Raw genomic sequence first — 12803 nt, 5'->3', positions numbered from 1 at the left:
TTCATAACTACAAATACACAATGGCTAAGGGCAGAACATATCATATATACATATATAAATATCTAAATTAATAACCTAGAAAGGCTATAGTTCAGTGTACAGTGTTGTGTAAAATAATGTATATTTCAAATTAATTTTTTTTCAGTCTAAATGTATTTGTGATATACTAAGTAAAAGCTTTTACTAAGGCAGATAATAAAATCGCTGAATATATAGTATATGTATATTGAATTTAAAGCTTCATTTAATAATATGCGTGCAAAAGTGATTAGTTCAGAACCATACAAAAAATTAAGTCGCATGGACAAGTTCAGAGTAGAACTACTTATAACTAACCAGAAATTTTCAGTATTTACTTCAGCAATTCGTACTATATTCTCAATGATAATTTCAGGTAAGCAATCTGCAAAACTCTTGGTACAAGCTTAGGCTATTTAATAATGATTTGAGAATAAAATCTTTTGGTTTTTAATCCTCCTAGATGCTAACATAACTTCTGTTCAAAAATTATCCGGACTGCCAAAAAGCACCACGTTTTCACATATTTTTCCACAAATCTTTTTATTCATCTTCAAAATTGGCTATTGAACCAAACTTAATTCAATCTTCCATACACTTGTTATAAGCCCGATAGGCTGGGATAGCCTTCAGTGCTTTCAGCGCATTTATTTTTTTCAGTTTCGGCTCTTTTTCGAAGCGTCATTCGCTAGAGTGTTGAACAGTTTCAACGTCATATACATTATCTCGTTTTTCGACACCATGGTGCGTTTTATGAAAGTGGAGTTCTCAGCTATGTTGTCAAGCATCTCCTTTTGCGACTATAATTCGACTTCGTTTTTGCAAAGATTCAGGTCTTTTGGTTCAAGTCTAGCATTGACTTCATACCCAAAACATTGAACAAAATTGGTTAAGTGGATTGCTAAGAGATCAGATATTACGCTAACTCTCTGATGTCATTACGCCGATTTTCAAGCATCGTTTCTTCAAGTCTTCTCCTGTTATATCCATGAACAGAGGGACGATTCCTATTGGCCATGCTTTCGATGACTTCGCGACCTTCAAGAAATGCTTTCTGTCACCCAAATACTTATGTTTGTGATAAAGTAGACTCTCCAAAACACTTCTGTAACATTTTTAACGATTCCGAAGCCGTGATTCTATTGAAAATACAAAATTTCGAGCAAACTCGATGTTCAAGGTTTTCTCAATTGTAAAGATCAACACACAAAACTTTCGCGTCGTAAACAAATGGCTCTCAAAGAGACACCAAGTGACATGGAGACTTTCACACGTGTATAAAGAACTTGTACCAAACTTGAAAATTTTTTTATCGATTTGAATGAACCAATCCGTGATCAAATTTGACCAGATTGGCATCATCCGCGTTCTGAGACCTCCAGAGCGAGCATCTAGGGGCGATTTCCTGTTATCAGATCTCAAAAGATTGCTCGCTGGGAAGAAATTTTCGTTGAAAGAAGACGTGATCACCGAAACTGAGGCCTATTTTGAAGTGAAGAACAATTCGTACTACTAAAATGGTAACGAAATGTTGGAGGCTCGGTATAATCAATGTATCACCCTTGAAGGGAACTATGTTGAATATAAAAAACGAATTTTGCCAAAAAAGTTTGTTCCGGCAATGGACGTTCCAAGTTAAAATTGGGGAATGATTATGATAGTCGAATTTCCATGTGATATGTATACCATATTAACATATCCAGTACAGCTACTGGCTTAAAAATATCTATCTTGATGCCATTTATTTACTCAACACTGTGAGTATACACTTCTACCCACTTGACTTGACAGTTAATTAGAGTAAAACAACAAACACAACTGATAGACTTCGTAAACTAGCGCGACATAATGATCAATGGACTGTGGAGAGGTGCCGAATGATCGAGCAAAAAAGTGAGAACCGCAGAGAAAATGAAAACAAACATTTAAGAGAAATTCATATGCTAACACGCAACTTTGTAAGCGAGTTGTTGTAAAGTCGAGTCATTTTATTTTGTTACCAAAATACTGGTTTTTACGCCAAAACTGCCTTCGTGATAAGCCATAACGAAACCTTAGTCAAAGCAGTGAGAATGAGTGCGCGGGGTGAGCGGCAATAAAGCGCGTTGTAAACTGTCGCCAAACAACGGGCGAGCAATAGCCGGCGGCCAGGGCAAATATGCGTGTTCAACGTGGTGGACCATTGACCGGCTGCATTGATCTACAAGTGTCGGCAGCGGCTCGGTGATAGCGCGCAGACAAGCGTAAAAGTAAGAGGCGAGATGCAAAGAAATTAAAACTGAGTGATATTGTTGTAATTGCTAGTTCGTGTTGTCCGCGCGTAGCTGGTTTGCGGCGACGGCTGTGATTGTGGCTTGTTTTGCTTTTATATTGACTCATTTGCTTTCGCGCGCGATCGTTAAGAGGTGCTACCGTTTTGTGCGTGAGCTCGCACAGCTCAGTTGGCTTTTGGCCATTAGCACGAACGGTGGTAGTGAACGCGTACAAATTGAAAAGTCAAACACACAACAGAAACTCAGCTCGACACAGTGTTTCGTTCAACTTTAGACCAACGCTGTGAAGGAAAGTGTAGCGCGGAAGCACCTTCAACGTTTTTATTGCAGCCTGGAGCCTTGCGGCAGTTGCTGTCTATATACAACGCTCAACAAAATTCGCTTTTGGCTGCCGTTTATTTGCGAAAAGTGCACCACTTCTCGCGGCACTTTTAATTAGCAACCTTTCGCTGGCTGATTTGCGCATGCGCAGCGCATAAAAGCCGTCAATCACTGGCCGAAACATCGATCGCTTATCGAAAGCGAAAGTTTACTCTCGTTCAACAAGTGGGCGCTGGTCACTCTTGATTTTTTTATCTCACTTATGTCTTTTTTTGTGAAATTTGCTTGCAATTTAATTACCTTGAACTGTGTTTATTGCCAAAAACAGCTTCGTTTGCGCCCGTTTGGTCTGTGTAGTGTGTAGTGCGTGAAATTCATTCGCAAATTGTGCGCTAAAAAACAAAAACAAAACAACGTGTTTACGAAAAGCGTAAAAGTGAAATTTACCGTTAATCGTAAAGCGAAAAAATTTTCAAAAACTAAAAGCAAAATTGTGCGCCAAAATGCCTTCGACCGCGCATCCTCGCTTCATCTTCTATCTGCTCTGCGCCGCCTCGCTGCTCGCCGTGGCACGCTCCGATCCCACCGGCAGTAAGACACACTCATACCTCATGTCTTATTTCTACTATTTACTAATGAATTTCGTCAATCCCTATGCGATGCCGCTCTATTATCGCTTTGTAAATATTTATCTAACTTAAGTCGCCGACTAACTTTCAATTTTACTGGTTAAGCGTTATTTTATTGGTTTTTTATTTGTGTTATAAAGTGTGGGGTTCTTGTTTGCTAACGGTATTTTACATTTATGCAACACTTTCAGTAAATTTTTATAGCGGTAAAGCTGTGTTTAATGATTTTTTGTAGATTTGTTGGTATAAGACTTGTATTATATTTCTTTTTCTCTTTTCTTAATTAAATTTTTTTTTATCTTTAACTAATTAATTTTCTATGTTAGATCTCCCGAATACTTAACAAAGTTATTAGCTTATACGTTGAACTAAAAGTAACGCAATTTTATTGTTGCTTTCTTATAAATTTATGTAGCAATACAGTGAAATTCCTCATAAACGGACACTCACGTTCGCAGTGTCCGGCTTTGAGAGCGGTTCAAGTGTGTTTCAATTGTTTTGTTAGAGTTAGAAGCTGCAAATCAGAACTATATTTCAATTGAACGAATAACTGCGAGCCAATGACAATTATTTTTCAATTAGTTTCCTCTGAGCCACAGCGAACCAAGCCGCGCCAGCTCAGGTCAATTTGGTAGCCCTGATTATTTTGCGTATTGTTCTTAAGGGGGTATTCTACTTCTAGAAGCATGAATTTCAAATAATTTTTAAAGTGTCGTAAAAAAAAGGCAATTAATATTTTTATCACCCATTTTTTTATGGTGTTTTTATTGATACCTTAAGAATACAGAAAAAAATATTAAAAATTAAAATAATTAGAGGGGGGGAGAGACAGGTGTAAAAAATTGGCGCATCCTGGACATTGATCCTGACTCTCCTGGTGGTCTGAAAAAAAATCAAAAGAAATTCTTAATCAGTAAGGATGCTGTTATAGTCCCTACCTCAGGGAACACGAAAAAAAATTTTTTTGAAAAATGGCGACTGCCTGAAAATAAAAATCATTTTTTACGCTTTTTTTTGAAATTCCTGAATTTTTTTAAAATATTAAAAACAAAAATTTTGACACGATGCTTATAGGAACGATAAAGGATTATATAAAGAATGTTCACACAAAATTTCAAATAAATCGGTTGTATAGAACTTGAGATAATGCCGGTACCGTGTGGAAAAAAGTAGTTTCGAGAAAAACGCGTTTAAAAAATTCGATACGGCCGAACCGGGCTAGGTACTGCGTCACTAAAGTAACTGTAGCTCTTAAAATAATTTTAATTTTTAAAAATCCTTTGGAGGATATGTTCTTAAGGGTCTAAACTTTAAATATATGAAAAAAAAAAAATCGAATTTTTCAAAATTCTAGAGTAGAATACTCCCTTGAAGAAAATGTCGCAAAACTCCACATATTAATAAGAATTAAAAAAAAAAACAGAAAATACAAATTGTACACAGTTGCCTTACACATTTTATGAAATCTCGTCCGGTTATCAGAGCTTATTTGAACGAAATGTTACCAAAAGAGTCTCCGTGTGCGGTTATCGGAATGTTTTCATGTCTGGTTATAGGAATCGGTTTTGTATGAAAACATTAAGGTGTTATATATAGCTAAAATTGTCAAGGAATCGGTTACTGTAGTCACTGTAAATATTAATGAAAACGTTGTGTTCATGAAATTTGTCCGTTTATGGGAGATGTCTGGCTATAAGGACTGCCCGTAATGGGGAATTTCACTCTGTATACATATTTTCGAATTTCATAACTGTAAATAAGTTGTTTGTGATAAACTTAGTAAGTGCTTAAGCTTTAGAGGTTAAGCTGTTCAACGATTGTTGTTGAAAAGAACCTTTTTATAGGTGCAAGGGTCAATATATTTTGTTATATAATTATTTTTTTGTGTTTTATTATTGTTCTAGTTTTTAATTAATAATTTTGTTTTTAATTTATATTTAATTACGTTTAATTTATTATATTTTATTTTTAGTTTTTACTTTTGGTTTTTTTTAATTTTATTTTTTTATTTTTTTTTTTATTTTTTTTTATTTTTTTTTTTTTTTTTTTTTAATTTTTTTTATAATTTTATTTTTTTATATTTTATTTATATTTTTTATTTTAATATTTTCTTGTTTATAACTTATATACTTGTTTTGTGTAATATTTTGTTCTAATTATTAGTTAATAATTTGTTTTAAATGTTTTTTAATTATGTGTTTAATTTGTATTTTTTAATTTTTTAATTATTATTTTTATTTAACTCCTTATTTGTATCTTTAGTATACACTAATTTGTATTATTGTAGTCACTGTAAATATTTATTTTGTTTTTGCCTTCATCTATAACCACCTTTTTGTAAATATATTACTTTTATACACTTTTTGTTAATAAAATTTTGTTTATATTAAAAAAATGGTAATACTTATTTTAACGATATAGTTTATAGCAAAATTCCACATCAGGCCCTTGAGTTTCCTTACAAAGACATTTTTTATATTTTTCCAGTTAATTATCCTTATATTTTTATGGGCGATCTTGAAAAAATATCTAAAAAAACATAAAAATCATACAATAAATAAATAAATAAATACATTGTGAAAAAATATTTAAAAATTAAAGAAAACAAAATAAACACGGAAAACGCGAAAAAAATATAAAAAACCACAACAATTGAAAAACCCCCAAAAAAAAACAACTAAAAAAGATAAAAAACTAAAACAATTGAAAAAACCAAAATAAAAAAAGGTAAAGAAAATTAAAATAAAATTGAACAAAATAAATAAATATTAAGACAACTAAGCAAAAATTAAAAAAGCAGCAAAAACTGCGGAAACAAAACATTTTTCTTCCACAGATCAATCACAAAAGCATACAAACAAAAACCGATCATATATTAAAATGAATATAGTTTACTTACATAAATTAACAACAAAAAATCAATAAAAATAAAACAAAAAATGTTTTTAACAATTAAAAATTCCATATTAAAAAAATAACAATACACAAAATAAATAATGTTTTTAATAATTAAAAATTCCACATTAAAACAAATAACAAATAATATATAAATATTAATTTTTAATTTTTTAATTTTTCTAATATGTAACATAAGTTTAATTCCTATAACTTCAAAAAAAAAAATAATAATAAAATTTGTTTTTCGATTAAGTTTTTAAAATATTTTTCTATATCTTTAATAATAATAAAAAAAATAAAATATTGTTGTTCTTCTGAATTAATTACAAAATCTAAAAAAAATATTTTTTTAACATTTTCAAAAAAAACTTAAAATAAATTACAAAATATTTTTAAAGATTATTTAAATATTACTACAAAACATCAAAAAAATATTATATATTTATATATAACAATATTATATATTTATATATAACATAATATTTCGAAAAAAATAGTTTATTTTTTTATATTATTTAAAAAAAATGTATTCAAAATCAAAAAAATATATTATTTAATATTTTTCCAAACTTCGAATAAACTAATTTAATTTTCAAAATATTTTTCTAATGATTTCAAAAAAAATGTATGTATAAAATACAAAAAAAAAATAATATAATATTATTTCGAGGCTTCAAAAAAAAGTTGTATAAAAATTTTTCTACATATTGCTTATAATTATTTCAATAATTCGAAAAATATGATAAGAATTTCAAAATATTTTATATATTTGACAAAAAATTATATAAAATAAAAAAAAACTTTACATTATATTTCAATATAATTAAAAAAAAAATTTGTATAAAATCAAGAAATTATTACATATTACTTGCATATTTAAAAAATATAAATTTCCAAAATATTTATATATAATATCAAAATAATTATATAAAATCACAAAAATATAATTTCCAAAATATTTTTCTATATAATAAAAATAATTATATAAAATCACAAAAATATAATTTCTAAAATATTTTTCTATATAATAAAAAAAAAATACTCTAAAAAATAATAAATTTTTTTATTTTTTCAAAAAAAAAAATACGTAAATTCCAGAAAAATATATTTAATATTTATAAAATTTAAATTTTTTTCAAAAATTTGAATAAAGTATAAACATTTTGAAACATTTTTTTAATTAAAAAAATTATATAAAATCACAAAAATATATTATTTCAATTATTTGAAAAAAAAAATTCAAAAAATATTGTATAATATTATTTCACCAATTCGAAAAATCATTTTCTTAATATTTTACTATACAATTAAAAAAAATTAAATTTTCAAAACATTTTTCAATATGATAGAAAAAAGTATGTTTATATTGTTTATATAATCAAAAAAAAAAAACAATACTAATTTATCATTGTTACAATAATTAAAAAAAACTTTCAAAATATTTCTGCATATAATCACAAACATTTCTGGAAAATCAAAAAAAAAACAACAAAAAATATTATTTATGATTATTACAATGATTCAAAAAAAAAACAAAACTTTTAGAAATATTTTTCCATATGAATTAAAAAAATGATATAAAATCAAGAAAAACTATAATAATATGGAAAATCAAAAAAAAAACAATAAGAAATATTGTTTATAATTATTTCAATAATTCAAAAAAATTAAATAAACTTTTAAATTATATAGAATCAAAAAAAAAAATATTATTTCACTAATTCACTAATTCAAGCAAATAGTTGTCCACATAATTAGAAAAAACATAATAAAGTAAGAAAAAATGTCAGAGCATTTTTCTATTAATCCAAACGAAACTTATATAAAATCAAACAACTATTTCATATTCATTCAATATTTAAAAAATAATCGAAATGTTTTTTTCTATATAATGAGAAAAAGTATATACAAACAAAAAAATAATAATTTAATATTATTTCAAAAATTTGAATAAAAAATTAAATTTTCAAAACGTTTCTTCATATAATAAAAAAAAATCCAAAATATTTTTCAAAGTATAAATATAATAAAAAAAAGCTATTTAAAATCAAGAAAAAAATTTATTTTTTTGCAATTTCACAAATTCAAAAAAGAAAAATATTCAGAATATTTAACTTTTTTGTATGTAATGTCAAATTTATTATTAATTAACATTATTCCGACAACTCTTAAAAGAAATTAAATTCACAAAATTATTCTCTACGTAATTAGATAAAATCAAATATGATATAAAAGCTTACAATATGTAGGTCTGGTGAAAATGAACCATTTTTTAAAGCTTACAAATATATGTATATGCATATATTTCTAGCGAAAATAAAACCAATTTTTTGCTTTAAATTGCAGATCTTATTTAGCATAATTAAAATGGTCCGATTTGGGTCAAATATGCACCCATTTTGCCTTTTCGAAGATAATTTCATAATGCAGTCTCATAGAAACGCCTTCCCCTATATGCAAAAACTAGAACCCCGATTTTCATAAACTTCTCTTGAGACAAAATTTGCATTAGCAAATTCATTCGCCATAGACAGCAGCTAGTAGTGAATACTTGCCAAACGGTGCCAGGTCTCAATTAAAAACGGGATGTATAGGCACCACAAAACCAGAATGTGGGAGTTTTTGGCTAGTCAATATCAGTGTGTTTGGCTTGGCGTTGTCCTAATGGGACACAATTCTTTTCGCTTCCGGTCATTTGCTTCCTTCAGACGATACAATTGTTGATAGCATGGGTCCGAGTTAAGAGTTTAGACTTACCTTCATAATAGATGATTCCCTGCTAATCTCAATAGACTTACTATGTACTCGGTTCCACCAATCAAAATGTTTCAAGTATTCAAGAATGTTTCTTATACGGTAATATACGTCTATTAATTTGATGGAAAACATAAACAAAGAAAGTAAAGGTCCAAGTCTCTCAAGCAGTTTTGAAACTAACTGTCGGAACGAGGCACATACATAAGTAGTTATTCTTCTTTCTTCTTCATCTTTCTTTAGCGAAAAAATGACAACCTTTAAGCGAACTTTCAATTGAATTTCAGTGTACTTCGATAAGACAAAAGGTTCAATTGGACGGCACAAACAATTTAACTATCCTAAAAAACCATAACCTCATATGAAATAACTAAAAGACGAAGTGTGTACAAAAAGAGCTCGCTGTTGATATTTTCAGCGACTTGCAGAAGAATTTGCGACAATCATTTTTAGAAAGCCTGCAACACGCAAAAGTGCTTTCGCCACTTGAATACTCATATGCATATGGACTTATGTCTGTTGTTTGGTTTACTGGCGGTAAGAGTCTTATGAACCCGTTTCAAAGCGGTCGTTAGAATGCTCTTTTGCGAAATTGCCGATTTTATACAATGTAAATATGTAATTGAACACGTTTGTCAACTTAGACTGTGGCTTTGGTCTCCATACACTACACTTGTTGTTACACCACACCCAAGCACAGTCGCACACACACATACATATGTATATGGTACAAGGCGATTAATAATTCTAAGTATAATAGACAGTTAATGAGGATCATAAAACAAGCGACAAGTGTCTTTACGGTCACAAAGTTTTCCAAAGAAAGTGAGTTCAAGCCGAAAGATACGTACGAGTATATATGTATGCACAGATGTAGATGTGGAAAAAATGTTTGTGTCTAGTTTAATGACTTTGTACAGCGCATGGTACATATGTATATATGAAAAGAATGTAGCACCCTGTAGTTTTAGCATTCTAAATTTAGTATTCCTTAAGATTATTATTATTACTTTTCGATAAGTTGATCACTGACTCTTGGCTGGAGGTGTAATCGGGAGTAGTTACAACTGTGCAGAATTAGTGAGTATTGTCTAGGCCTAGAAAGCCCATTGTGAAACCAGCGGGACTAAAATCTGCTCACCCTATTGTCTCATCTCTGAAACACCCTTCTTGTTGAGCAAGTTATGGATTGATTTCAATTACCGGATCTTTTTCTTTTGGCCACTGCCAGAGCTTGTACTGATAGTTAATCCAGAGATGCCGCTGCTGGTTTTCAATGGTTCCTGCATTAGGACAACGTCGGTTTCGTCACTTCCTAGTCGAAGCAAGTGATCGGCGGAGGATCTCAATTCCCCAAACTCTTCTGCAGCAGTGCGAGCTCCGCACCATCATCGTTACCGACTCAAGCCAACTTGAACAAGCGCTCAAGACTGAAGACGGATCCATCAATTAACGATCCGCCAACCACGCTCATGGCGTCCGAGAAGCCAGAGTAGTTCTCCATTTTTGATTGCATCTCCTCCCGCTTCTGTTCTGTCCTGAGAACCACTCGCTCGAGGTCATATGTTATGGCCCTCTGAGCAAAGCGAGGGACTCTTTGTTGAGGAATTTCAGCGATTGCCGATATTCTCTCCAGCCTAATCACCCTCCAGTCTTAGCTGGGAAGAAAATGTTTGCCATAATTCAATAACTGCTTGATTTCAACCGTGGAGCAGCATACAGCTGGAAGGCTGAAAAGAGTCCGAGGCCGCATCGGGAGATCAAACTTGGCGACCGCCTCTAGTCTTGCTTCTTTTCATATTGCCAAACCCTGGCTATCGCCTCTTTACACCTGCCGGTACTGCACAACCAGGCTGTGACGCGAGGTTTCCCTTGACTACCTTCATAAAAAAGCGGAAGTGGCAGCCACTACCTGCTCATTCCTCATGGGAGTTGGTTCCATGCCCCACCTACGGCGGTATACTGCATGCTTCACTGAGCAAGCAAGTTTAGTGATTTCGCTATATAGTACATCGGTGCCGTATCGACTCATGGCTTCTTGCCGAGAGTGGAATCCCCCTCTTAAGGGATTTGGGTTCATTGAACTCTTTTCAACCAACCATTATTTGAGAACTAAAAACTACGAACCCCTTTTGTATTGACAACTTATATAATATTTCTAAATATTACGGCTTTTTCCTGTCGAATACTTAGGTAAATGTGTTTTATTGTATGTATAATTATTGGTAATCTGGAAACCTAATAATTTATCACTCAATACTTTCGGTGTTTAACTAAAAATAATCCAAAGTTTAAAAACTTCAAATTACGAAGAAAGTCATATGTACAACATAACTACATATAAACCTTTAGCTCGCAATCAGCGTCGCTATGAAGACTCCGGAGAAGATATCGCCTATGAAGCAGCGAAGCAATTGGGCCAATTAAACTATCGTCTCAACCAGCTGGCCTTCGAAGAGCAATCCCGGCAAATATCTCTACCAAATATCACGATCAATAATCTAGTAAGCCGCATACCCTGCACCTGTGACAAGGGTATATGCAAATGCTGTGCTGGTGAGTTGAAAACATTGGAAATTTATGTTGCAATATTCATTACAAATAACATTCCTTAGGATTCCTCTCTGTAATCGGCTTAAATAGCTGCACCGAGGTCGTCTATCGGCCCGACGAATTCTCTTTCGAGTTGCGTATGCGCGTCAATAATAATGTGTGGTTCAAACGTAAGGTCTCCGGTCAGAACCCGCCGCCATTCTGCTTCCGTCCGCCACGTTTCAACTTTGCGAGGGCCTGTATACAGTTCCACGACATCTGGTTTGTGGGACGAAATATGCATGTCTGCATGTATTTGTCGGGCTCTTTTCAAGGCTACGAACTTTTCGAACGGTGAGTGAGGAAGTTGCGAAAAATTTTGAAACAGTGTAAGTGTTTTTTCTTTTATTTAGCAACTTCGATTGTCTACTCTTCGGCGATAAGGGCGTGAAAATTGTTAAACCGGAGGACGGCTATCCCGTGCGTCCCACAGACGTGGATATCGATGATGGTGATGATGAAATCGAGGAGTATGATGAGAATGTGGTGCGCAGAAGACGGCACAGTCGTCTGAGTAAAGTTATGCGCTCGAGCGATGAAGCCTAATCTATACACATTCCTCATGCCATTCTTCATGACTGATAAACTTATCTTAAATTATTTTCTATTTTATATCTAAATTAGCTAGTTTTACATCTAAATTATTTTATATCACAACACCATGCATATAAATTCCATGTGTTTCAATGCTGTTAGCTATTGAGAGCCTATAAGAACGAAAGCTTTGAACGGAGTTCAAAAAAGTTTGTGTTGATCATTATTTTCTCTCTATAACCAAAGAAGAATGAGATGAACCAGTTAACCTTGCATTGGTAGAATTCTGAATCGACCTCAACGAATAATAGACTTCTTTCGGAACTATCCATTTTTAAACATGAAACACACATTACAGTAAAAACTCATCAGAGAAGAAAGTAAGATTGCCCAGAAAAAATCGTTGGTCGATTAAAATACGGTTCAATTCTGGTAACAGACTCGGAACACAACTTGTTAAAGCACATTTCGGGCATGCTAACATACGACCAGATAATAATTATCCATTATCGTGAAAGCCACCGACACTTTTCTTAACCTTTCCTATTGCGAATGACATTCTAGGTATGCAATCACTATCTATTGCAGGTTAAGAGCTGCAGTTGTTTCGAGAAACAAGGAAACGATGAAATCGTATTAATGTGAGGCGAAATCCTTTGCCGAACATGTTGTATTCTTTTAAGGGAAAAGGAAATCAATTTCTTTTATGTCTGAATTCTTAGAGAGTTCTTTTCCAAGGGTACTAGAATTTAGTTAAGACGTCTTTTAGCTTTTCCTTTGCCGA

The 12803-nt window shown here is 31.8% G+C and overlaps 1 protein-coding gene across 1 annotated transcript; it reads left to right on the top strand.

Moving 5' to 3' along the window:
- The first annotated feature begins 2454 nt into the window (after positions 1-2454).
- On the top strand, positions 2455-12180 carry LOC126755196 (uncharacterized). Its single transcript, XM_050467590.1, has 4 exons — positions 2455-3203; positions 11246-11449; positions 11509-11779; positions 11839-12180. The coding sequence occupies exons 1-4, from the start codon at positions 3116-3118 to the stop codon at positions 12029-12031; spliced, it is 756 nt and encodes a 251-aa protein (XP_050323547.1). The 5' UTR covers positions 2455-3115; the 3' UTR covers positions 12032-12180.
- The last annotated feature ends 623 nt before the right edge of the window (positions 12181-12803 follow it).

This window comes from Bactrocera neohumeralis, chromosome 4, assembly GCF_024586455.1.
Source record: "Bactrocera neohumeralis isolate Rockhampton chromosome 4, APGP_CSIRO_Bneo_wtdbg2-racon-allhic-juicebox.fasta_v2, whole genome shotgun sequence".
Lineage (NCBI taxonomy): Eukaryota > Metazoa > Arthropoda > Insecta > Diptera > Tephritidae > Bactrocera > Bactrocera neohumeralis.
This window is presented reverse-complemented; position numbering and strand designations above follow the sequence as displayed.

What these genes read in the sequence shown, in the direction of transcription:
- LOC126755196 (XM_050467590.1), top strand. Translation starts at nt 3,116, where the DNA reads ATGCCTTCGACCGCGCATCCTCGCTTCATCTTCTATCTGCTCTGCGCC. An exon ending in ACGCTCCGATCCCACCGGCA is followed by an intron (nt 3,204 to 11,245) that starts GTAAGACACACT and finishes ATAAACCTTTAG; the next exon opens with CTCGCAATCAGCGTCGCTAT. An exon ending in TATATGCAAATGCTGTGCTG is followed by an intron (nt 11,450 to 11,508) that starts GTGAGTTGAAAA and finishes AACATTCCTTAG; the next exon opens with GATTCCTCTCTGTAATCGGC.